The following is a 26,927-nucleotide window of genomic DNA, read 5'->3' as shown; positions in this document are numbered from 1 at the left end:
GTTTTCTTCAGAAAGTTAATGTACCTTTTTCAACATTTGTATTTGCTCAAAGATAAAGCTTTGTATCAGGGAAATGCTTGAATAAAAGGACCGCAAAAGCAGAAAGGCTGGACTCTCAAGGTTTCATTCATTCAGCCAACACCCCAGGAGCCCCTCCTTTATGGAAGGCACTGCTCAGTGCCAGGAGGGGGCGGGGGGGGGGGCACACACAACAGGTAGTCCCTGCTCTGAGGGATCCACCTGCCCAAGCCCAAGTAGGCGCTCTAAAAAACCTAAAATTAACATGGCAGCTGCGCAGTTGACATGCCTGCAGTTACCACAGCGAGGTCAAGGATCAGCCTATAAATGCAGCTCCCCTTCCACAGGGTCCATGTCGCCCAGGCCACCCCCTTCCCTTCGAACCCTGGTACTAGAGACATGGAGGTCTACAGATCTGGATTTAGAGTTTCACTCTCAACGTAGAGAAGGATGTCAGGGCACAGAGGAGCAAGGAGAGACCAAAGGAGGGAAGCCGAAACCCAGACAGCTCAGGGTCGTGGCCCGCGCAATCCCAAACGCTGCGCAGCAAACAGGCGGAAGGCAGGAATCCGCTTGGTCCCCAGAACACGTCTGTACCGCACCTCGCGGCTACCCCCGACGTCGGACTATTAGGTCCGCTTGGGTTCTTCTTGGCCGGGGTTTCGGGGGCGGGCTCTCAGTAAAGCCCCGCCCCAGGGGCCCGCCCCCGAGGCGCGCGAGCCTGTCCCGCGCGGCGCCAACCCTTTCCCGGGTCATCGCCCCTCCCCTCTTCCGGCCCGCGAGCCCCCCGCGCCCTACCTCAGGTTTGTGCTCGCTCGCGCTCACTGACCCGACGACGCGGGAGCCGCGCGAGCCGGACCAAGCTCGCTGCGCTCCTGGCCACCGAGCGGCGGCCCCCTGAGCGGCGGCCCCCTGAGGCGGCGCTCTTGGTTCCCCGCCCGAGGACGGTCGGGTCCACCTTATCTACGGCTCCAGACCGGCCGCAGTGGTGAGGCGGCCGGGCCGGGGGAGACGGGCATGGTGGGACGGTGGACATGGGTGGGGGGGGGGGGGGGGGGGGTCCAGGCGCCCCTGCGGCCACGTCGGAGGCTCGCTGAGGGAGGCGCGCGCCAGAGAACCGGGAGGAGAGATCGAACCGAGTTGCATCGGCTCTGGCTGGTGCGAAGAAAGGGGCTGGGGACCGCGGGGGCTGCCGCGGGGTTTCCGCGGGACCCTCCTTTGGATCGGGACGGAGGAGACCCGCCTCAAGGCAGCTGCCACGTGTCCTTCCTTTCCCCTGGGGGGTGGGCGGCCGCCCTGCGCCTTCCCACCCCCCGCCGCCCGCTCCTGTGTCCGCGCGGCGTCTGGAGCCGGAGACCTCGGCTGTCCGAGGGTCGCGCCTGGGGGGGAACGGGGTCCCCGAAACAGGCCCGACCCCGGGCTGGGGGTCGGGGGGCGGCGTGGCTGCGGGGCAGACCGGGGAGGGGGCGCTCCCCGCCGGGCCGCTGGCCGGGGACGGGGCCCCGGGGCCCTTCCCCCTGAACTCGGGAAGCCCCGAGTGCACTGGCGGACGCGCTTTCGGCTCGTTCTTTGAGGAGCGGGCGGAGGTATTTGGTGCCTACTCACCTCGCACTCGGGGAGCCGAGCGTGAGGGCTGAGCCGCAGGTCTCGGGGCCCAGAGGGTCCGGGCCCGGGCCCTGCGGGGGTCTCGGTCCCCCAGGTGCCCGGAGCCCGCCGCGCCCCGCCCCGCCGCCGAGGCTGGTCCGGGCGCCGCACCCCCACCGCCGGGCGCCCGCATCCTCCACCTTGGCAATGTCTTATCAGGAGAGACATTGTTTCTGGAAACGGTCGCGATTAGCTTGGCGTTACAGGGAAGGGAGCAGTACAAAGTTTTAAACTCCTGGAAGACGGGGCTGGGATCTCTCGCGGGCTCCGTGCACGCCCCGGTGAGCCGAGGAGCCGGAACAAAGTACAACTTGAGGAGCAGCCTCCGCGGTGACGAAGTCCCGGGGTGACGTCACTGTGCGATGTTTAAAATGGGAGCTTTTCGCTCTCGGTGTGGGTGGAGGGATTGCGGCCACTGAGGCCGTCCGAGATCTCGCGGCCCCCGTTCGCTTCTGGTCCCTCCCCCTCCCCCACTCGGGGAAGACCCACCTCCTTTCACCTTTCGGCCCCGGGAGACCTGGACTGGGGGGCGGGGTCCACTTTCCAGCTGTTCAGGCATCATTGCTTCAAACGGAAGAAAAGTAATTCCGTGTGACTCATCTTGTGTTACAACCGACAGCAACCACTAAGTGCTTATTTCCTTTTCTTCTTGATACCAAACGTAGCAAAAATAAAAGGGAAAGGAAAACCCCACACTCAAATATGTAGAGCACAGTTGCCAAACTTAGTGAATGAGGAGAATGATCTAGTTTGAGATTCAGAACTTTCCTTGACTGTGGTTCCTTGTTTTGTGCGGTGGTGTGGAGGCTAATGTAGTTCCATCACCAACTTTGATCCCAAACCATATTTTAAAACGCAGTGGGTTTCCATTTCCTTCCTAAGGTGGTTATGTATATAGATTTATAAAATGGGAATGGCTCCCATTTTTTCAGGAGGAAGCTGCACAGCTTTTGTAGGAGGGTTGTGTGCGCCTGCACCCTGTTGTGCTCAGTCAGCCTGGTGCCTGGCCACAGAAAGTGGATTTGGCATTCTAGGATTCCAGGAGGAAGGTTTGGGTGTCTTCCCATCCAGGATCAGGGTGGCTATGGCTGCCAGCACGCCTCTCAGATAACTATATAGAATTTATTTCACAGTGAGATCCCTTGTTTGAATTTGTACAAGGAGTAAAGGAATCATATTATGAAGAGAGACTTCTAAGAGCAGGTTTAAGAAAAGAAAAAGGAAGCTAACAGAATCACCTTTATTTTTTGAATGTGAGAGAACACAAAGTATCAGGTTAGTTGGGTTTTATACTAAACATAGCAGAGGCTGTAAGTCTTTAATAATTGGCTTTGAAAAAGGTGATGTTGCTTAGTATATGCAGCATCTGAATAAATCCAAGTTACTTCAGCCAAGTGAATGAGCTCATCGCATAAAGACAGAATATACATCGAAACAATCCCAGGACATGGTTGTTTTTGCCTTTATGGATTAATCAATGATAAATCAGATCTGCCATTTAAAGACTCCTCCTTGAGGCACTTATAAAATGCATCTAAATCTCTGATTATTTCTTTTAGTTTGGTTTTCTATAGATGATCCTAAGTTTTCATTCTCTTAAATGTGTTCTCATAGAGCTACTCTTTTTGTCATGTCTGTTTCTGAAAGAATGCTTACAGACACTTCTATACTGGAGTATAGCAGCTTTATGGAAACATAATTAATATGCTATATAATTCATAGGTTTAAAATGTACACATTGTTGGTTTTAGTATATTCGTAATGTTGAACAACCATTATCACAGTCAATTTTAGTATATTTTCATAACCTCAAAAGAAACCCTGTACTAATTGACATCACCCCTCTTTTCTCTCTGACCCTAGTGCCCCGTTAAGCCACTAATCTACTTCGTATCTATATAGATTTACCTGTTCCAGACATTTAATATAAATGGAATTACACAACTTTGTTCTTTTTTACTTCTTTCCTTTAGCATAATGTATTCACAGTTCACCCAGTGTTGTAGCATGTATCATTTCATATGTCCAATCATTAGTAGATGGACATTTGGGGTGTTTTTTGTTTTTGTTTTTTTTTTTTAGCTATTATGAATAATGCTGCTATAGACATTTGTGTACAAGTTTTTGTGAGCATATGTTTTTATTTCTCTTGATTATCTAGCTAGAAGTAGAACTGCTGGGTCATATGGTAACCCTTTAACCTCTTTAGGAATGCCAAATTGTTTTCTAATGTGCCTCTAACATACTGAATTTTAAATTAACTTTTTCTTGTGTTTTAAAATTCAAATTATTACACAGAATTTTAAACTTTAGATATTGCAGCTAAATATTGACACATTTAGTAAAAACTATATACTGTAATGGTACTACAGTATTTTCTGAATGATATCTCTGATTTTATTTTAACCGGTAGGAGCGATTTGTTGTGCTCTTTTTACTGAATTTCTTCACAGATCTAAGTGGTAGGATTCTTAAATAGTATTTTATAAAGTCTTCGTGGCATAGATAGTGATTGTTCTCCACTCCAGATATGAGCCAATGAAACAAGATAAAATTGGAAAGAAGGGGAGCTGCACGGAGGGATATTTTGCAGAGGTTTATCTTCCATTTTTTATATTTTGTTTTGAGAAAAACTACTTCTATCTTTGCAGGGAAAATGAAGAACGAAATTGCTGCTGTGGTCTTCTTTTTCACAAGGCTAGTTCGAAAACATGATAAGTTGAAGAAAGAGGCAGTTGAGAGATTTGCTGAGAAGTTGACTCTGATACTTCAAGAAAAATATAAAAATCACTGGTATCCTGAAAAACCTTCAAAGGGACAGGCCTACAGGTAAAGTATTAGATTGGACAATTGGATTGGACTAAGTGAAGAGGCTGATCAGTTTCTAAAATGAGTGCATGGCCAAAGGACTGAATGGGTCCAGTCCATGCCTTTAATAGTTTGTCTGCAAAAGCAGAACTCTGGGTGTCTTGGTATTTTTTCCTTACTTATTTTAAAATACATGTATTTATTGCAGTCCCCCTGCCTGATTTGGGAGGCAGATACTTTCGGCTCATAGGAGTTAGCCTTCTTGTGGTTATAGTTTGGTTCCTAGTTGAGGACATTCCTTTCTTATCACAGGTATTTGGGGTTTTTCACAATTCTAGGGATGCAGTAAAGCTATCACCCGTAAACGGGCATGGTAGGAGTTGAGGGAAGTGGGTCTCCTTGAATCTGAAAGTAACATGTTACATGTTTACATGTAAAACATATTACCTGTTTTACAGAAATTTTATGGCAAATGGGAATCAAGATGATTAGGTACTGAATACATTCTTCACACAGAATTAACTTTTATTTGTACTGTGCATAATTCTTTATTGTAGAAGCCACTGCAACTATTTTATAGGTGAAGACAACTTACCTATGATTCACAACTGGTAAATATTAGCTTTGAGATTTGAACTCAGATATGACTGATCCTAAATTCTCATGGGCTTTTTGTACACCCCACTCTGAAAGGGAAGGTAATTCTCACTTGTAGCTGTCTTGTACTCTGGGTTGTAAGTTACATTTATAGCTTAAAGTAAAGAAGAACAGACTCCTGTGAAACATGGCCTGGCATGCTTACTCCCTGCTATTGATGTTGACTGCTTGGGAACCTAGATTGAGAATGTTCTGCTAAACTCATTGATCAAACCTTGCCCAGTTTCTGGATGTGGCCACAAAAAAATAGAACAGTTGTGGCTATCGTGAGTATAGAAATTATTTTATTTATGGATATTGCTATCCTGAAAGTTTTCTCCACAAACCAGCACTTTTGTGCCGTGATGTTAAAAGGATCTTCTTTTTGTCACTGAGCTCTTACAAGTGCAAGACTATTAAAAGAATATACATAGTAGGTGAAGATACAATTTATTTCTCATTTGCTGAAAGTTAGATGAGTGTGTGTTCTATTGAAAAAAGAATCAGATGTTATTTTCCCTTTTGTTTTTACTCAAGAGCTTTCTTGGTAAATTGGAAATATGGTCAGTTAAAGCAGAAATGTGTATGTTCTATATAAAACAGTCTCAAGTTATTTTTTATCTTGTGACTTGATTCTCTTAATTTTTTCTGTACATCTTCATTACTGATAGAATGAACAGCTTTGTGAGTTAGAGCTATTGAGGCTTTTACATGTATGTCATTGACATTGGATGAAGGTGTATGAAAGTGCCGAGCCACCATATACTATTACTGAGAAAAGAAGACACTGTCAAGTGAATGCTTAGAGGTCACACAGTGTATAATTTTCATTACTTCTAAAAACTTGAGGGAAACTTGAAGTAGTTTCCATTACTTCTAAAAACTCGAGGGAAAAAATGTTAGCCAAAAATGATTAAATTGGCATGTGATCAGAATTATCATTATTAAGTCATTTGTCTTTGACTTAATTTTGTCTTTGAAGTAGAAAACAGACTTAATGCTAGGTCATTAACTACTGTAAAAATGAATCAGTGACAGGATTAACCAGAGTTAGTATACTCTTCAATCCATAGAGTAGGTTGAAAGTATTCTTTTTCTTCTGAAGTGTTTATAAATTAAAGTTGTTTCTCTGCAATATATACAGATAGATGCTTTTGGAGGGCAATTTGGCATTATTAAGATCTGTAAAAAATATCCATACCCTTGAACGGTTAAGTCTCCTAAAAGTCCATTCTTGGAACTTAATTAGAAATGTGGACAAATATGTATAAATATGGATGTTTCTTACACTTTGTAATTACAAAAAAGTTGGGAAGAACTAAACTGGTGATATTAATTGATAGTCTATTTTTACACAATGTTTAAAATAGTGTTTTGAAGAGTGGTTAATGGATAAGTAGTCACAGTATATAGAGTGAAAAACAGCATAAAATATGTAAGGTGTATAAATTTTGTTAAAGCAGATACATATATTTTTTTAAGGTTTTATTTTTAGAGAGAGAAGGAGAAACATTGTGATTGCCTCTCATGCACCCCCTACTGGGGACCTGGCCCACAACCCAGGCATTTGTCCTGGCTGGGAATTGAACTGGTGACTCTTTGGTTTGCAGGCCTGCACTCATTCTACTGAGCTATACCAGCTGGGGAGCAGATACATATTTTTAAGAATATAGCCTACATCAGTACATAGCAAAAATACATATTAAGATGATCCTGAACTCCTTTTGATTCTAGGACTCATGGAACTTTTTAAATTCTCACCTGAGAATGTGATTATTGATTTTTAGAGAGGAAGGGAGGGAGGGGGGAAAGAGAAAATACCAATCAGTACCCTCTCATACACGTCATGACTGGGAATTGAACCTGCAACCTTTACTGATGTATGAGACGACACTCCAACCAACTAAGGTACCTGGTGAGGGCTACATGGGCATTTTTAAAATAAATGTATTTATAGAGAGGGGGAAGGGATGGAGAGAAAGAGTGGGAGAGAAACATCAGTTGCCTCTCATATGCCCCCAACTGGGGACCTTTGGGTTCGCAGGCTGGCATCCAGTCCACTGAGTCACACTAGCCAGGGCATTTTTGAGTAAACCTACACAGCATTAGAATGTGTAACAGAACCATCTTATGGAAAGGAACAAAAAGCATCATGCATGCTGTAAAATGATTTTTTTTTTTTGCTCTGAATTTGCTAAATTGTTAATGACAAGATAGGTACCGACAGAATAGGGTATCATTGGAATCTAATGGTCTATATTTAAACCCTGGATTCACCACTTTTTAGCTTTGTGACTTTGGGCAAGTAACTAAAATTCTCTTTGTTCTTCTTTCTTAAAATGGGGAAAATAGTATCTAGGTCAAGATAATTAAGAAAATTAAAAGAGTTAACACATGCAGAACATTTAGGAAATTGTCCATTGCACAGTAAATTTTTAGATAAGAGTTGTTATTTACAGTTGACCCTTGAATAATAGGGGGGTTAGGAATGCTGACCCCCCTACACAGTTCAAAATTTGCGTATACTTTTTGACATCCCTCTCCAAATTTAAGTTGCCCTTGGTATCCCCAGAGAACTGACTGGTTCCACGACTTCCCTTGATACCATAATCTGTGGATGCTCAAGTTCATTCTATAAAGTGGCATAGGTCATTGCATACAGTTGGTCTGCTGCATCCATGGACTCTTCAGAACTGTGAATTGAAAATAATGTACAGGTAGTCATTGAAACATTTGCATATGAATGGACCAAGTAATTCAGACCCTTGTTCAAGCGTCCACTGTATTATTTAAATATGCATATTAGCTGCTATTAAATGAGAATATTTTTCACCATTAAAAAGGAAAATATAAGTCAACTAATAAAATAATTTAACTTGTAAAAACTTAAAATGGCACATTATTCTATCGTCATTATATTTATGGTGTGATTACTATGGGAAACACTATTACATTGTGTTTTCCATACTGTGAGCTCTGGATCTGAGAAAGGGGTGAAATGGTTTAATCTAAATTTACCCAGTACTAGTTCTAGGTCTAGTACTAAAACTTGGGTACTTTTGATTTCTTAGTTGTTGGCAAAAGTACTTTTATTGTAAATACTATTTCTCTATATTAAGTAGAATGCTCAATTTAATGTGTATTTTGCATTTGTATTGGGAAGCACCTTTGAACATTCTCTCACTTATTTTGACAACTATTAAAAATAAAACCCTTGCATAACAATTTAAATGAAATAAGCCAGTAACATTTTGGATTATATTTTAATCATAAGTATGGTTCTGTGTCCTTGACTAATTCTAGTTTTATACAACAGTTACAGGTAAGACAAAGGACATCCTTAACACTTAATTTTATTATCTGGCATGTATAAGCAAGGCAATGATAGATCAAAATTTGTCATGAGAATTTCCACATACTATTTGAAACACTGGTTGAGGTCTTTTGTTGGAGGTTTTGTTATTTATGAATTTGGCCTGTGAAAACATATACCTTTAGAGCTCTTAAGTAATTTCATACAACTTTCATACTCTTTGCTCATAAAGTACATGTGGAGTAGTTTCTAGGTAAAATGAAGTAGAATCGGTTGGTTTGTTTGGAAGTAGAATCAGTTTTAATGATTTGCCTGGGCTCACACAGATGCCCATTTCTTTTTACCAGCTTGGATAGTCTTATTGATGCTGCCTGTGCCTTTAGTTCCCACTTATTATCTAGGATAGGTACACTCCTTAGTTCTCTGTAAGGATTTTTTTTCCCATTCATATTTGGCAAATACTAAAAGATGTAATGACACTTACGATCATGATTCAGTTAAAGCTATTAACCTGACTCCACTTTATTGTAGATGCATTCGTGTTAATAAGTTTCAGAGAGTTGATCCGGACGTCTTGAAAGCCTGTGAGAACAGCTGCATCTTGTACAGTGACCTGGGTTTGCCAAAGGAACTCACTTTGTGGGTGGACCCATGTGAGGTGTGCTGTCGGTGAGTTTTTGAATTTGATGGTTGAACTTATTACCATGCTGGAATTGACTTCATGAAATTCTTTTAGGTACTGCCTGCCTGCCTGTGTATCTTTCTGGCCAGAAGTTGGTTGCTTGGCTTCCTGAGATGTGGATTTTGTAAAGTACTTTCTGTAAGGTGATAGGAAGGAACTGGTTCCATTTCTGTTTTATAGATAAAGAAACGATAAAACTTGATTGCACACGGTTTTTCTATAACATTGTAAAGTTTATTGTAGATCAAGAAGTAAAATTGAGACACCTAGACTTCCATAGGTCAGTTCTTTCATTGGTGGTGCACTTGTCTTTCTTTCCTGTGTTCAAATTAGAAAATAAGCTAATCTCAAATAATACTGGATAATAAGTTTCAGTTGGTCTCTGTTTCTATTTGTTTTGACTCTTGGGCTTCCTTTTTGATTTTTAAGTGACTGATTGATATTTTTATGGTTTTGTTTTCCTAATGGAAATTATTTTTTGTCTCCTAATGAACAGAATTGTAAAAGGTGGGTCTGAAATCTGACTGTACTCCATTCATTTAAAAAATATTCAGTTGTGGGCCAGGCTTCTTAGTTTGTGGCATTTCTAAAAATAAAAGTTGTCATTTGAACTACCTTTAGGTAGTTCAAAATGTAATAAATTAGAAGAAAGAATAAGCAGATTACAACAGAATGATTTGTGCTGTAATAGGAATATGTACAAAATGCAGTGGTTGATGGCACAATGGAGAAAATTAGTGCTCCTCTGAGTCAGAAAAGATTATTTGAGTAGGTGATTTGATGCTTGAGCCTATTGGGGAAGGATGAGTTGCACTTAACTAGGTGACAAGGTGGGAAGGACCTTTCCAGGCAGGAGAAACAGGCTGAGCAGATGCTTGGAACCCCCAGTGAGTAATTTATTATAGTTCTTTAAGATTATTTCTCTTTAATTTTGAGGAGCAATTTACCAGTTGACTGTAGTAGAGATGCTTTATGATAATAGCCCTAATATGTTGGGTTATTAATATGAACATTTGGATTGTTCATATTAATAATAGCCTTTGACTTGATTGCCAACAATGAAAGTGGAGGTGAACACAGGTCAAAAAATTTGTGGTGGTTCTTTCACTGAATTTTCTGGCATGCCCTGGATTAAATAATGACTCAACTGAGGCCAGGGTCAGACTGGAGGTGGACCACTGAACCACTGGCAGAATGACCTCTGTATACAAGAAGAATATAGCTATCACAAAACAATTGTATTAAATTGCTTGCATTTTTACTAGGCCTGCAACTTAGATGCTAATGGACCCCTTCCTTACTAAACACAGTTCTTTTAAATAGTTGTATAGTTTTTCAGCTAATTCAAGATTGTAAGCAACATTTGAAAGGGGGTTGATCACAGTAGTCAGGCTACAAAAAAAAATGGTCATGGTCTGACATAGAGGTGGGTGTGAAGAGGCTAAAGAGTTGGTCCAAATGTGTTATTACACAGTCAGATAGTGAGTATTTAATATAACGACCTTAAATCATTAGGGAAAAGTTTCTGTGTCCAAGAATGTTTTAGAAGTTGTGTAATTATAGAAGCATTTTGGGCATATTTATTTGAAATGTTTAAACCATGGCACCTGAAGATAAAAGCTTTTGATATGGACATTCTACCTAAGTAGGTACATTATTATGATGCCAGATAATGAAAGTTATTGTGCTTTCATCTGTCTGGTTAATATAAGAAAATCTTTGTATTCAGTAGGTTTCTAATTTATACATGATCAAAATTTTGCCAAATAATGGCTGAGATGTGCTTTATTTTTTCATGGATAATAGAAAGCACCTTCAGAATGTGGGGCCCTCGTTCATTGATAACCCCCAAAAGAAAAATGGTTAGCAGTTCAGTAGAGATGATACCATAAGTTAATAGAGGAGATTGAAATAGTGATTAGTGCTTTTGGACCAAACTAGAAAGAAATCATTGAAAATTAAACAAATTTCTTCTAGCAGTTAGTTATATAACAATAAATATCTGAATAACAACTAACAATAACTGGAGACTATTGAAGGTTGTGAAAACAATCAAAATGCACTCAAAAATAACAATCTTCATAGTCTCAGTTACTACATCAGGATAAAAAATTGGAAGGGTGCAGAGTGGTATGTACTTTAAAAAGGTTAGTGAAATATTTGGGAAGGTACAGAATAGACAACACAACTTTCCAATAAGGAGAATTTGGTAGTTTTAATTATCTACTCAACCTATTTCTATAACTTTTTTCTTAAATTTCTGTGACCCTTTTATCTGATACAGAACCTTAGATACTATTGATTTGTTTCAATTTAACTACATTGACCTAATGTTTTAGTAGTGTATCAATGAAAAGTGGAAAGTTTAAAAGTTGTTCACTGCTAATTCTAAGGAATTAACTATACATTCTAATGTAACTGTAATATAGAAAAGCAGATTTACTTACCATGAAGAGAGAGTACTCATACCAAAATACTACAAAAGGAAAGATGTAGAACCTAATTGAACTTGCATATTAAAGAAATGTGAGTTAATACAGCTGATCCTTCAATCATTAGATGTCTGCCCCTGATTTTGGTTTCTGCTTTTATAAAGGCAGGGATTTTTCTCAAATTTCCTTCCTTTCTGTTTTGCTTGAATTTTGACTCCATTAATGGACAAAATTGAAGGTAGGCCTAAGCCCATTGTTCATATTGACATTAACATATGAATTAACCTTAGATAGTATCATGATTTGCCTAGCCTTTAAATGCTGGAGAGGACAGAAGGGTGAATTTCCATTGCTAAAAACCCCATGCTAAGTAAACTTGCAATTATAATACATGAATTCTGTGTTGTGAGGAACTTGCCCAACTGTTCAGGCATCTGATATTAAGAAGAATCACCAGCAGAAGACCAACCGATACCCAGCCAGCTCCAGTTTCCTCACACAGCAAATAGGAAACTGAGGCCTGAGGCCTGGAGAGACTAAATTACCTGCCTCTAGACACAGATCTAGTTAGTTAATGGCCCAGCTAGAACCAGAAACTTGTCCAGTGCTTTTTCTGCCATACTGTAGCAACTCCTTTTATGAGGTAAAGTGAAAAAGAAGAGAAGAGGGAGGTAACACACCATGTTCAGGTAGCATTTATGGCCCAATTCAGCCTGTGCAAATGGAAGATACCACAGCTGTGTGAATACACAGAACTCATGAGCTCTGAGACTACTTGATTTCTATATAAACTTTCAAAGATGTTATTGCAGTTAAGCTATTTACTTTATTGTAAATGTCTTCATTCAGAATTAAGTTGAGACAAGTTATTTGGAATGAAGTTAATTGATGTCCATTATAGTTAACTTTGTTTTTATTGAAATTCTATTTGTTTTTTAAGCTTAGAATCACTTTTTCTGACTTTACATATTGTGTAAGAACTTAACAGTTAGCATTCTTTGTCCTGATATTTACTAGAAATTATTTCATTGTGTTTATGTTGTACAATCTATTTAAATAAATTCATGGGTTTTTCTTTTGGCCTTGAATGAAAATGACTACTTTTACTGTTTACTGTGCTATTTTCCCTTATTGCAGAAATTGTTTTCCTTTTTAAATAACCTACAGCCAAAGTTACATATTTTGACAACTGTTTTTCTTAGATCAAGTCTTTAAAAACATTTTGGAAGGATAAAAAGTCTTGTTTATTTGACTCTTTAAAAAAATTAAAGTGAGAAGTGACTAGTTATGCTAGGAATCACTATGAGGTATGCAGTATAGTTCAAGCAAAACCCCTTTATTTCCTCAACCACCATTTTTTCTTTAACCTCAGTACTTCCTTCAGTTCTTATTTTTGTCTGTGAATATAGGAAACACAGGCCCCTTCATGTTTAATCATGATAAAAGTAAATGTCGTAAGAAATATCTAGTTGACTTGTGACTTGAATTATTAGGATCTGTATTATAGGGATCAGTTAAAATATATTAGTAGGTTTTACTTTAGTGATATATATAAAATGTAATCAAAACAATGAATTTCCCTTTGATGTTTTAAATAAATGTTTAGGAGACAGCAGAAAAGAAAATTGAAAAGAGGATAGAGTCACTTTTATCTGAAATTCAGTGGATCAGAAGTAGAAAACCATGGCCTGCCTGCTGGTATGAAGCTAGGTTAGGATCTATGTAAGATAAAGTTCTAGGAAGGTCCCTTCTTTGCTCTAGAACAGTGACATGTCCAGACCAGTTTAATTGTTTCTATGCATATTTCTTGCTTTGTTGATGTGACTTCAGGGTTTGTAAGATTTTTTTTTTTTTTTTTAATTCTTAGGTATGGAGAAAAAAACAATGCTTTCATTGTTGCCAGCTTTGAAAATGAGGATGAGAACAAGGATGAGATCTCTAAGAAAGTTACCAGAGCCCTTGATAAAGTTACCTCTGATTATCATTCAGGATCCTCTTCTTCAGATGAAGAAACAACGAGTAAGGAAGTGGAAGTGAAATCCAGTTCAGTGACTGCAACCCCAGGCCCCATGTACCAGGTAACCATGAAACAGCTTTATATTGAAGGTCTGTGAGGAGGGCTTGCCAAGTCATCCCATGTTGCCCAAGGTTTCTCTGATTAGAGATTCTGGATTTCAGTTCTTGTCTTTCCACATGAAGTTGTTTTGTCTGAGATGTAACTAGGCATCCTTTATCAAAGGTTAGCTTTACTACTCAATAAGTAGGATAAATGTGTTTCAAAGAGTGTGTGGCAAAACGAAAAATAAATGTGATAAAATGTTCCTGGTATTTTAAAAATCCTTACTATATTCCAAAGTAGCCACTCATTTTTTGTAGTCTCTAACACTTCTAGTTCATACCTTTGGGTTTAACTTTATTGTTTTCTACTTTTCCATGTTCTAAGAGAAATCTCACTAAATTATATTTAGTTAATTTTCACTGAAGCCAAAAATACTTTCTCCTTCACTTTACAGTTAAAGAGTTACATAGCTACTATGCAAACACAAGATATGTTCAGTTATTTACTATTTATACCCCATATGCCTAAGAACATTTAATATACCTGCCTAAGAACATTTAATATACCTATAAAATTTTTTACAACAGTAGTTCTCAACTGAAAAGATATTTTAGAGTAAAAAATGTTTAAAGAAATCTTTGAGTTGAGCCTTATTTTGTACTTGAACCTTTTTCTAATTTTAACCACAGCTGACCCTTGAATAATACAGGTATAATCACAGGAGTCCACTTAATGTGGATTTTTTTTCCCCCAATAAATACCCACACTGTTTTTAGTCCAGGATTGGGAGTTTGAGGATGTAGAGGACTGACCATATGCATTAGAGGACTTGAGTATTTGAAGATTTGGGTATTTCTGGGGTCCTAGAACCAATCTCCTGCTGATACCAAGTGACAATGGGTTAGGCTTTTAGGGGAGTCAGAAGTTAATACATCAATATTTTGGGGAGAAGGCAGTGTACCCAACCCCCGTATTGTTCATGGGTCAACTGTATACTTTGAAATATACTTGTTTTTATTAATTTGGCCTTAATTAGACTTAATGAACTATACCAGGTTTTCAGTGGAGTTGGGTTTGTGCTGAAATGAAAATTTAGATCTTAATAAGAAATAAGTGTTACCAGTTGTTACTATGAAAAACTAAACCTTTAAAGTTAACATATTTAAGGACTTCCGCCAAGATGGAGGCGTAGGTGGAAACACCTTGCATCCGTGCACAACCAAAGCTAAAAACAACAAAGTTTTAACAACAGTAAACGCAACCAAACCGCACAGAAAACCGACAGTACGAAGTCCGAAAACAACGAAATGCTCAGCTAAACCGGTAAGAGGGGCAAAGCCAGCAGCGGAGCGGGTTGGCCAAAAAGATCCCCGACGGGTGGTGCACAGGCACAGGCAGCCGAAGGTGGAGATCCCAGGTGTGGGCGAGCTATGGGCAGACACAGGGAAGAGACGCGGCTGGCTGTCTGCAGTCGGTCGAGCATTTGTGTGCAGATAAACCAGTGAAGAGGTGAGCGTTGAGACTGCACGGCGCAGGGCGGCGGGCTCGCACATTTCCACTCAGATAAATAGGCAGGGGCAAGCTGTGGGATGGACTGGGCGAGCAGAGAGGACCGCCATTGCTCCCTCTCTGGCCCCGCCCCCACATGCAGCGTCACAAACCAGCGACCTGGGTGGCCCCGCCCTGGTAAACAACTAAGGCTCCACTCCTCATAGTAACAGGCACAAACAGATAAAAACATGGCTCAAGAACAGCTCAGAGCCCCAGAGCCGATAAATCTGAGCAATGAAGAAATAGGTAAACTTTCAGATGCACAGTTCAAAACATTGGTGATCAGGATCCTCACAGAACTGGTTGATTTTAGTCACAAATTAGAGGAACATATGAAGGCTAAACAAATTGAAATGCATGGTAATGCACAGGAAACCAGTAGTAATGGAAAGGAGACTGGGACTCAAATCAAGGGAGTAGACCAGAAGGAAGGGAAAAAATGACCAAACAGTAAAGAATGAAGAAACAAGAATTCAAAAAAATGAGGAGAGACTTAGGAACCTCCAGGACATCTTTAAACATTTCAACATCCGAATTATAGGGGTACCAGGAGGGGAAGAGGAACAGTCATGAGTGGCAACCTTATTTGAACAAATAATAAAAGGGAACTTCCCCGTTCTGGCAAAGGAAATAGATTTCCAGGAAATCCAGGAAGCTCAGAGAGTCCCAAAGAAGTTGGACCCAAGAAGGAACACACCAAGGCACATCATCATTACATTAGCCAAGATTAAAATGGAGAGAATCCTAGAAGCAGCAAGAGCTAAGGGGACAGTCACCTACAAAGGACTTCCCATCAGACTGTCAGTGGATTTCTCAAGAGAGACCTTGCAGGCAAGAAGGGGCTGGAAAGAAGTATTCCAAGTCATGAAATCCAAAGACCTACAACCAAGATTGCTCTATCCAGCAAAGTTTTCATTTAGAATGGAAGGACAGATAAAGTGCTTCTCAGATAAGACCAAATTCAAGGAGTTCATCATCACCAAGCCCTTATTATATGAAATGTTAAAGGGACTTACCTAAGAAAAAGAAGATAAAAAAGATGTACAGTGAAAGGACAGCAAACTCAGAGTTATCAACAACCACACCTAAAACAAAAGCAAATTAAGAGGATAGCTAGATCAGGAGTGAACCATAGAAATGAAGATCACATGGAGGATTAGCAACAGGGGAGTGGGAGAAGGAGAAGGGGGGGGAGAAGGTACAGAAAATAAGTAGCATAGACAATAGATAGAAAATAGATGGGGGGAGGGCAAGAATAGTAGGGGAAATAAAGAATCTAAAGAACTTGAGACGTGTTCATGAACTAAAGGGGGGATGGTGGGGGAGGGCTTTGCAGGGTGGAGGGGAACGGAGGGGGGAATAGAACAAATGTAATGGCATAATCAAAAAAATAAAGTTAACGTATTTATATAGTGAGAATTCTCTCAATATAACTTCATTTTTGATTTCTCCTTTTATTTTTTAGTTGCATTATCCTTCCTAAGTTTTAGAGGAAAATTAGTTCTAAAGATTACTATATTGTATATGTATCTATGTGTATTATAACACATGCACCTGCTTTTAAAAACAACATCAAACAGGATAAAAGTGTAATAGTGACAAGCGTTTCCTCTACCTCCAACCACTAGTCCTGTGCACTTATAGTAATTCCCAGTTATTTTTGTATTCTTTTTGAGAGATTTTATATATAGTAAGTAACATTTTTAGAACCTTTGCGTTAAATATGGTGGGCTTTTTTCCCTCTTCCGTAATTCATTATACATTGCAAATTACCATTGTTAAATTGCCTGGGATTCATTCAAATACATCCAATTTTACCTCAGAATTTCGTTAGTTATTTAACAAAGCAAGAATATAAATCTTAAGTTGAACTGATTGCTGCTCATATTTCACAATTGCCCTTTAATGCTTAGATTTTACTTTTTAAAGTTAAATTGTATTTATTTTTCACCCACGTTCAGAGATTGTTAGGATAAAATTATAACAGGAAATGAAAGTCTGTTGTGTTTTTTAAGTAAAACATTTCTTTTGACATTATATCTACTAACAAAAAAATTTCATGACAGAAAAGCCTGATATATGACATTGTGTAGAAAGCTGGTGCAAATGGCTAAATTAATTGATTGATTGATTGATTGATTGATTAGAAGAAGAACCTAACAGGTATCTCACACCATACACGGAAAAATTTTAATTTGGGATGGATCATCGACTTAAAAATGAAAGCTAAATCTCGGTGTTTTTGCAAGAAAATATAGGGAGATTTCTGGTTGCTTCAGAGGGCTATGTTTGAGGTTATTCATTTTCACTTACTCAAAAAACACTGGTTGATTGCCTGTTTTTAAGATACAGGTCAGGGCAAAGGGTTTACAGTTGGTATATGTGAAATAATACAATAATTTATAAATAATATAAGAATGAACCTCTGTATCATGTACTCAAAACTATAAACCTACTTTCCCCCATCCTACATTTAGACTTGACCTTAGGAATGTCAGTCTTTGGGTGAGTGGTTTTGTTTTTCTTTTACGAGGAATCTGAAAATTCACCTGGTTTTTATATAACATATGTCTAATTTTTTTCTTTGAATTGACTTAACTGTTTTCTCTTTCTTTACAGATATCAGAACTGATATTCCCACCTCTTCCAATATGGCACCCTTTGCCCAGAAGAAAGCCAGGAATGTACAGAGGGAATGGCCATCAGAATCACTACCCTCCTCCTGTTCCATTTGGTTATCCAAATCAGGGAAGGAAGAATAATAAACCATACCGACCGATTCCAGTAACATGGGTGCCTCCTCCTGGAATGCACTGTGACCGGAATCAGTGGATTAATCCCCACATGTTAGCACCTCATTAGCTGCTTTTGATTCTATTGGTGTTGAGAGAAGGTAGAATAAGCCTGACTACATACTAAAAGTTAAAAGTTCATATTCATAGTAGTAAAGTTAGATGGGTTAAACCATCAAACTTATTTTTATAGAGAAGTTATTGAGAATAATCTTTCTTAAAAAATATATGCACTTTAGATATATTGATATAGTTTGAGAAAATTTATTCAAGTTAGTCAAGTGCCTGAGTTTTTAATATTGGACTTGCGTATTTATATGTTGTGCATCAACTCTGTTGCATACAAGAACACTGTAGGAGTGGAGGATCTGTTTCAGCACCTTTGAGCATTTACTTTGTGGAGAGTATGTAAGTTATTTATACACAAGAAAATATATTTTATGTTACTGTTTAGAAGAATTGTGTGAAATCATGTAGTTGCAAATAAAAAGTAGTTTGAGGCATGACAATGTGTGCTTCTGTTCTGTGCATAAAAAAGGGAGAGCAGAGGGGATGTTTCACTTCACTGTTTAATTAAACATTTAGCAAAGAAAAAAGGTAAACATTTCCATTTTCCTTTAAAAAAATCAACTTTTAAAAAAACCATACTTCCCCCAAGGGCTACAGTATCAAAAGACATTTATAAAAAACCTAAAATTTGTTAGTAGCTCATTGAAAATATAAACATAATAAAACATCTTTCAAAATATTCAAGTCACTGTACAGAGAATTTTCCCAACCAGGAATTTGGCCTGTACTAATTTGGTGTGACATTTGACTTTTGTGCACAACACTGTTGCGTAAAGCATTACTGTCCTTTCAGCCACTGTAATTTCTGTGCCGTATGCTTTTGCCCAACACGTTCAAGTCTTTACTGGAGGTCCAAAAATAAAGCAAAAGACAGTGCTTTGAATTCTTCAGTAGTTCTTGATATTTATACCACTGTAATTCCATCAGTCTTGCAAGTGTATTCAGACTACAAAAAGAAAAGGAGGTATAAGAATTTGGTTCCCAAAGTAAATTTTAAAACACTTAAGATCAATTTTTTCCATCTCCCACATCTAAATTATTTAACTTAGAAAAATCATTACTTGCTAATAAATCATTAGGTGGCCTTGGCCATTTTAAATATTCCTGTTTTTTCTGGTAGGTTCTAATGAGGTATAGGATACCAGAGAAGTACAAATCAAGGATGTGTAGCTCAAAGATTTTAAAGTCATGTGGGAATTAAATTTGCAAAATCAACATAATACTTAGTTTTAAACTTCAGGTACTTGTTTTAATGTTACTGTACTCTGATAAGACATGCAACTATTAACATACTTCCAAACCATATCTACTTTCCCCCCAGAAATATGGGAGGTTGGCAAAAGTAGGTTTATAGTTGTGCGTACACGAAAGTTTATTCTTGTATATCCATACAGCAAACTAAACCTACTTTTGCCTGCCCCTGCATATAGTGGGTGCCTGTTCAGACTTCAGTTTACTTTTCTAGGGGTAATTAGCATCACCAGGCAGATTTAGTTGTGTTTTAATTTTTAAAACTTTACCCTTATTGGAGAGAGTTTTATGTGATAATGGCAGCTTTGTGGTCAATTGTAAAGGTGACATTTCAAGTATTTTTGTCATGGAGTTAGCATTAAGTTTGCTCATGTAATTAGAAGTTTCTTGGGAAAATGAGAAGTGTACTACCATCCTGTTAGAAGAATTTTCACTAGTAACCAGACCTTTCCACATAGGATACTGTAAAATCTAAATCTCATTTGTGCTGATAACTAAATGGCAGGGTGCCTAGGGGAAAATGCTAATTTTGAATTTGTATATTAGATGAACTACCTGTAGAGATTTCCAACTTTTATTGACAGTCCACACCCCCCTTCTCCTAGAATTAATTCAAGAGATTTTTCAATATAGTTTTCCAATCCATTTCTAACGACCATCTTTCTCAGCACCTGGGTCTTCAAGTAAGTCTAGTTAAAGCGTGGGATACAAAAGTTTCTAACTCAGTGGTAAATAGGACCAAGTTGTAAGATGTCTGAAGTTTCTCTTACATGACTAGAAATGTTCTAATGACAAAATGTGGCTGCATAATAGCTTGAAAGCCTTATCAGGCTGTTTTTTAAAAAACAGGAGTGTTTGTGAGTGAATGATTGTCTTAATTCTTTTGTATTTGTAGATGTAGCTATAAAGTTCTAACTCTAGAGGTTAAACAGAAAATTTAAAAAACTTCATAAATTTTATTACATCAGTAAGTACAGTACATCTGGCTTTTTAGTGTAATATTTGTCTCAAAGTATAACTTTTCAGCAAACTTCTATGGTTTCAAGGTAATAAAGCATTCATGTTGACTTTCTACTTAGCTATCCCTTTAAAATAATTTAATGATCGGGAAGAGGGGAAAATACAAACACATGTGATGTGCATTTACCTTGCCAGGGTAGCCCTTCTACAGGTAAAACTAACTTTTTAAATATTTTATTACTATGTGCCAGTAACTGGTTTATTCCACATAATAATCCCATGAGGTAGGTATCAGTATTATTTCAGTTAAGATGAGGACTTTCAGAGGAAAAAAACACCTAGAATCACAGAAAGCTAAGAAAGCCCTAACTTAAAACCAAGCTGTACTTTGTAAAGCTCATGCTCTTGATGCCTTTATTAATTTCATTACTTAGAAAGTCTACCACCTCTTGAAACTTGTGAGAATGTTCAACATCAAGCCAGATTTGAATAAAAAGGGAAGAAATGGAAAGATTTTATTGAGAAAGCAAAATAAAATATCAATAACTAATGGTCTTGACAAGAGTTCCTTTTTCACACACTATTCAGATTTCTGAAAAGGTATTGCCTAATAACTTGGTAGTCATTTTATTTGCTTGAACACTAAATCAGATTGTGAAATTACAGCCCAATTGAGATGACAAAGCTGTACCACTGGTCAAGGAGAAAGTTCACAGAATTAGTGGTATTAGTAAGGCACAAGTTTATCACAAGTTTAATTCCTTTTTTTTCTTAGCTATCTGATTTAACAGTGTACGATGTTCTCATGTATTCTCTAAAGTGTGTGTATTCCAGTTGTGAGGAAGTACACGGGGGCTCTAAGAAAAACAACATCCCAGCATTACAGATGGAGCTTCATGGCATCAACTCATACTGGAAAATTGTCACACAAACACTAGTTGTGGAGGAGGCTCCACATTCCTGTTCAAAATGTGCACACTTCACTGCAGAAAGCATCTCCTGCCTCCCAATTTAATAGCATTAGGCGCCTTCCAGGTTCCCTTGCTCTTTCACATATAAGTTAAAAGGAAGTACATCTAACCCTTAAAGCAAATTCACACCCTGGCCGGTGTGGCTCAGTGGATGCCGGCCTGTGAACCAAAGCATTGCCAGTTCAATTCCTAGTCAGGGCACATGCCTGGGTCACAGGCCAAGTTCCTGGGGTGTGTGTGTTGGGGGTGTGCGGCAACCACATACTGGCGTTTCTCTCCCTCTCCCTCTCATCTCCCCTCTCTAAGTAGTGGATACACCACTGCTTAGGGTGGCTTATTCCTTAAAGCACATGAATAGCACACAAATGCTGAATTTTATTTCTACCCTCAAAAAGAAGAGCTTTTTACAGAAATGATCTTCGTAAGTATGGAAGCCTTGGGAGCCTTACTTAAGCAATTTCACAGGACTTGAAAATACTAAGTATTATGACAGTCATCCATGGCTTGGCTTATGGGTGTTTTTAAATACGTATTACATATATCAATGTATACACAATATATAGTAAACCTATAGGGAATATAGGTGGCAAGCATTTCTAACCAGGCTAGAAGTTTAGTGGATAACTTCAGTATACAATTTAGTGTCGTGACTGATAAATTGTATGAACTTCACTAGTAATTAAAGCAGATTTATTTTGGCAAGCGTAGGATCAGAAATGCCCAATGTTGATGAAAGTGTGTGAGGAAACATTATAATACAGTATTAGTACATGTTCAAAGGAGTGTAACTTTTCTGAAATAAATGCATATATTCTTGGACCAACCAGCTGTACTTCTAGAAATTCATCTACAGAATTACTGAAACAAGGAGGCCATTGTCTAAAAAGTGTTCATTGCGCTTTTACCTAGATAATGGCAAAAATAACAAAAACTCGAGTAGCCACCAATAGATGAACGGTTAAAATACGAACATCTATTCAAAAACACACTGGGAAATATGTAGTCACAAAAGATGAATTTGTAATAACAATAGAATGTTGCAAGTTGGGGAATTATTGCAAGTAGAGAAAATATGTCTAGGATGGTACCAACACTGGAAAAATAAATTTCCAATGGCTAAGAGTAGTGTTCTCAGAGGCCGGGGAAGACACGCAGATACAGAAAACAGTATTTTTCTACATTGTGCATTTCAGTCTAGATTTTTATGCTAAGCATTATTATTTTTACACAGAATTATAACTGGAAGGGTAAAAAGAAACACTTTTAACAGCACTGAAGACATGTTTGGTGGATTTATTTTTATTTTTACTAAAGCCTATACAACACTGATAACCAAATTGCATGTACGTTTTGAGGGCAATCTGTTACATTTCTGAATTAAATGGTTGCAATGTGGTTCCTCTTTATTGTTGTTGATCATACTGTGTCTGCAAGAAAATATTTCAAAATAATAAATGCTTCTAATAGAGTGGTAGTGTTCCCAATTATGTATACATGATTTCATGACAAAAAATTTAAATAGTACTTTGTGGGAGATAATTTGCTATTATTAAGAAAGAGTACTGAGTACTTAAAAATAAACAGAAAGGTGTGAGTCTGATAGAGGAGAAATATTTTTAAAAGTTGCCAAAAGAAATTTCTAAATTGACTCAATACTATAAAAACATTACTTTCCAAATTAATATGTAAAGTCAACATAAATCATAATTAAGATCTCAATGGAATTTAAATGGAACTCAAAAACTTGACTTAAGTTTACATGGAAGAATAAATTTCAAGAGTAACAAAGAATTTTTTTTTAAAGAACAGTGGACAGGGACTGTCTTTCCTTCTAATTTATAAATATATACTCTATAACCTAGGAGTAAACTAATACACTACTTACAGAATTACAAGTACAGAACCAGAAATATTTATACAATCATGTGCCATGTCCAGAAATATTTATACAATCATGTGCCATGTGCCCCATAACAGGGGGAATATATTCTGAGAAATGCATCATTAGGTGACTTTGTCCTGTGAATATTATAGCGTGCGCTTACACAAACCTACATAATACAGCCTGCTAAACTCCTAGGCTGTATGTTATTGTCACTTGTATGTATATGTGGTGTGCTGTTGGGCACACCCACATTGGGCAATTCATAACTACATATAGAAGTTTAATGTATGTGAATGTGTATTTACAATTGAAAATAGTCACTAATACAAAATTAGTAGTAAACGAAATATTTGGTTATGAATTTTTAAACTTAAATTCCTACTTCAATCCATGAAAGTTGCATATAAAGATAAAATATAAATTATAAAACTATAAAAATAAAGAGGAAATACATGAGATATTTACAAGCTCTAGCTTAGGAAAATATTCCCTGTGATGACAGAAAGATTGCTGATTTGGCATTGAAAAAAAAACTTGAACTGCATATCAAAAGACATCACAACTTCAGTTAAAAAACAAACTCCCAAAGAGAGAAAATTTCCAAAAAATGTCTAAAAGGTAATTAATATTCTTAATACACAAAATATATTTTCTACATATGCTTATTTAACATTCTTAACATCCAAAATATATATTCTATATATACTTATTTAGCAGAACTAAATATAAAGAAATACAAGTGGCTAAAAACAGAAGATGTGCTAATGGCACACTGATAACGAGGGGAATAAAAGCTGAAACCACGAAGGACCATTTTTCACCTAACAAGCTGAACCGTTAAAAGACTGAGGTTTGCATTCTGTGTGGAAGTCAATGGACAATGTCAAAAACTTTTTAATGTCTACGTTCTCTTGCCCTGTAATTCAAATTCTATACATCCAGAAGATAACCTATGGAAATACTTTTGCAAATATATAAGTATCAATGTACAGTTGATGTAGCACTATTTGCCATAATAAAAGATTATAATTCAAACTAGGTAAGAGCACATGGCTAATCAAGAATAATCTGAGACTAATGATGTGCAAAGTTGCCTATCATATTGTGTGAAAGGTGAAAATAGATGCAAAAAATGAGGATAATAATATAATTTAACGGGTTTATTATTGAAACTGAGTCTTGGAGTATTCCTGCAAGTTGCCGCAAGTGATAGGAACTTCAAACCCAAGCAGGGTGACTTCAAGGGCACCTGCTTTTAGGAGCTAGACAGAGGACTGGAGTCATGGTTCCAGTCTCCTATCATTAACAAGTGGAGTTATGGCTCCCCTTAAATTGTTAATGATAGCGTTTTTCTGTTTTGTTTTTTTTCCGTGTGTCATTTAGAAAGCAATAGAATAGATATTTTGGTATTTTCTTGGTTTAAACAGGATTTCAATGAAAAAAAACAAATCACCTTTGAAAAATTATCGGCCACAAGAGGGCATCAGATACCCTTTTTCAACTTCCACACTAAAAGTTGTGTTCACAAATATTAATCTCCTCTCCCTTCTCCATGATAAGTGTTAGTGCTTAGTTTAATTACTGCTTTCCTATGGATCTACACATAGAAATTGTCACTGGCAATTAAGAATTTTAACTAAGTATGCCATGATTATACACAAAAATTATATATTAGAATTATTTTTCTGTTAATGCAAGTAATGTTAAGGAAAAATAGTTAAAACCACAGAAAGATCATTCATATCACCTATACTCCCTCTAGCAAAGATAACCACTGTTAATATTTTAGTGGAAGGGGAATGTTTAAAGAGAGAGCTTTTAATTTACATTCTCCCATATTGTTTTGTCATGATATGAAATACATTCATTTTATGGTCACACAATTTGAAGATGTGAAACACTGCATCATGACACTGATTTTTTAACACAACTTTTAAGTTACAGTATTCATATGTATGTGCCTTAATTGATTTAACCCATCTTTATCATTAGATATTAAGCTACAGGCCAGTTTTGGAAATGTCTTTTCGATCACATACCTAGATGTATATACCACACCAGCTTTGTTGATAATGGAGTGGGGGGAAGGGGTTATTCAAGTTCAGAAATAGACAAACTGATCTTATAACAAAGTTGCCAACTTTTTGAAATCACACATAGAAAATATAGACGACAAATTTTTTAGAGTCAAATTGATAAACTGTAAAACTCAACAGAAAATAGCCAGTGAGATTAGTTGACTGTTTCACTTAATTCATGGAAAAAAACATTGTTTTCATACCTTATAGATCATTCACTAAATGTCTCTTCTAAAGAAAAAAAATTAGAAAATGATTAAACTTGAAAGTATAGTAAAAAATTTTGAACTTTGTCTAAAGGGACTGGAACATGAAAAGTGCAAAATTAACTTTTGTCATCTGAGTATTTAGTAAGTGAAATCTCACTATTTCATGTTCTCTACTGCTCCCCAATGATAAGACAGACAATACTTAAGATTTGATATTGATAGTTAAGAAAATCTTTTGGTAAATACCTTTGAGAATACTACCTGTGATATTCGATACTGTGAAATCTGAAAAGGAATACACACAAAAAGTTAAAATACAGATCTTTAATAGGGATTTGGCATGCAGACTTACAGTAAAATCCCTCTTTCCTGACACAAGTAGTAGTGCCAATCAAAAAAGTTTAAGTGAAAAGCCATTAAAAACTGTACATCCTTTAAACATTTCAAAATGTTTAAAATATATCAGTATACTTTCAGTCACCACATTTTGATGTAAAGAATTTTTCTTAGAATATGGGCCTAGTGTTAGGAGTATCTGTTTTCTTTATAAACTTCATCCACAATATATCAATCTTAATGTAAAGTTTGGTTTCTTCGCAGTGAGTGAAAACAACATATTTTTAAAGCGATTGCCAGCAGTCATTTCCTCAGATATGTTATCTTCACCATGTCTGGTACTTTTCCCCAAATTATGTGCAACTTACTCAAATTATGCAATCGGCAACACAAGCATAAACAGGCTTGATACCAAACAAAGCAGACTCTTGTCAATCATACACCCTGCTGGGGACACCATGGGCATCCCTGAGAAGAGTGCAGCTGTTGATGCTCACTTGTGCCCTCAGTGTGGGCACTGGGCAGGCCAGTCAGCCCCGCTTCCCGGGCCTTCTCCCAGGACACTGTGGCAGGGAGGGCCGTGGGCAGTCAGAGAGAGCCACTCTGACTCGCCCCGTCTTTCCTTTCCTATAGTTCTCCCAGGGCTGGGACTACCAAGGACTCAAGGCTCCTAGAAAAATACTGGACCAGGCAGGATTCAGGAGACCTGGATTTGTCTCTAACTGTGGCCTTGAAAAAAAAACAAAAACCTTTCTGGATCTTGATTTCTTTTCATACAATGATATTGAACTAGATACCATAGCCTATGGATGTTTTTTCAGGGGGTTGTTTTTATGAAATTTGAACTGCTATGTAAATTTTCTTAACTGTATCCCAAATATGTTGCTGTTATGAAAAGTCTAAACTGAAGGCACATAAACTTGTTCATAAAGGTTGTGTCTTTACTTTGCTCTGGACACAGCAGATAGTGTCTTTTAGTTGGCCGGGTAGAGTTCATGTTTCTTTTCACAGAACTATTTCACTGTATGTTTTGTTATTTCTGTGAACAAGTAAAATGTCCCCTCCTTGTCACCAGATGAAATGACTGGTGGAGGCTAATGCTGGAGGACCATGATGTTCCAACGGGTTGCAAATCTTTTTCTATCATCCTACTGTCTCCGCTCAGAACTGCAAGGTCATTCGACTGTTTCCCAGAAATGTTCTCATTGTTGACGGTTCTGGAGTTTGTGAGAA

The 26,927-nt window shown here is 37.9% G+C and overlaps 2 protein-coding genes across 4 annotated transcripts in view; one reads left to right on the top strand and one right to left on the bottom strand.

The window, feature by feature from the left end:
* The first annotated feature begins 797 nt into the window (after window positions 1-797).
* On the top strand, window positions 798-18,459 carry BTG3 (BTG anti-proliferation factor 3). Of its 2 annotated transcripts, XM_037131175.2 has the most exons (6): window positions 798-1,006; window positions 4,314-4,491; window positions 8,951-9,088; window positions 13,401-13,611; window positions 14,760-14,915; window positions 17,763-18,459. In XM_037131175.2, exons 2-6 carry the CDS (start codon window positions 4,319-4,321, stop codon window positions 18,003-18,005), a joined length of 921 nt encoding a protein of 306 aa, XP_036987070.2. In that variant the 5' UTR covers window positions 798-1,006; window positions 4,314-4,318; the 3' UTR covers window positions 18,006-18,459. The 2 variants fall into 2 exon arrangements, with proteins under 2 accessions (XP_036987070.2, XP_053513577.1); XM_053657602.1 differs by lacking the exon at window positions 14,760-14,915 and having other exon boundaries at window positions 799-1,006.
* Window positions 18,460-18,570: 111 nt separating this feature from the next.
* CXADR (CXADR Ig-like cell adhesion molecule) overlaps window positions 18,571-26,927 on the bottom strand; it is a 52,109-nt gene continuing 43,752 nt past the window's right edge. Inside the window, exons 8-9 of one of the 2 annotated variants that reach the window (XM_053657599.1) lie at window positions 25,605-25,643; window positions 18,571-18,950 (exon numbers count right to left, since the gene is read on the bottom strand). In XM_053657599.1, coding sequence (XP_053513574.1) covers window positions 18,909-18,950; window positions 25,605-25,643 — 81 coding nt within the window. In that variant the 3' untranslated portion in view covers window positions 18,571-18,908. The remainder of the gene's footprint in view (window positions 18,951-25,604; window positions 25,644-26,927) is intronic. The other variant, XM_053657600.1, reaches the window with a different exon arrangement.

Source organism: Artibeus jamaicensis, unplaced genomic scaffold (genome assembly GCF_021234435.1).
Source record: "Artibeus jamaicensis isolate MK-2021 breed Jamaican fruit bat unplaced genomic scaffold, CSHL_Jam_final scaffold_474, whole genome shotgun sequence".
NCBI classification, from domain to species: domain Eukaryota; kingdom Metazoa; phylum Chordata; class Mammalia; order Chiroptera; family Phyllostomidae; genus Artibeus; species Artibeus jamaicensis.
The sequence above is the reverse complement of the archived record's forward strand: the minus strand, read 5'-3'. Positions and strand labels throughout refer to the sequence as shown.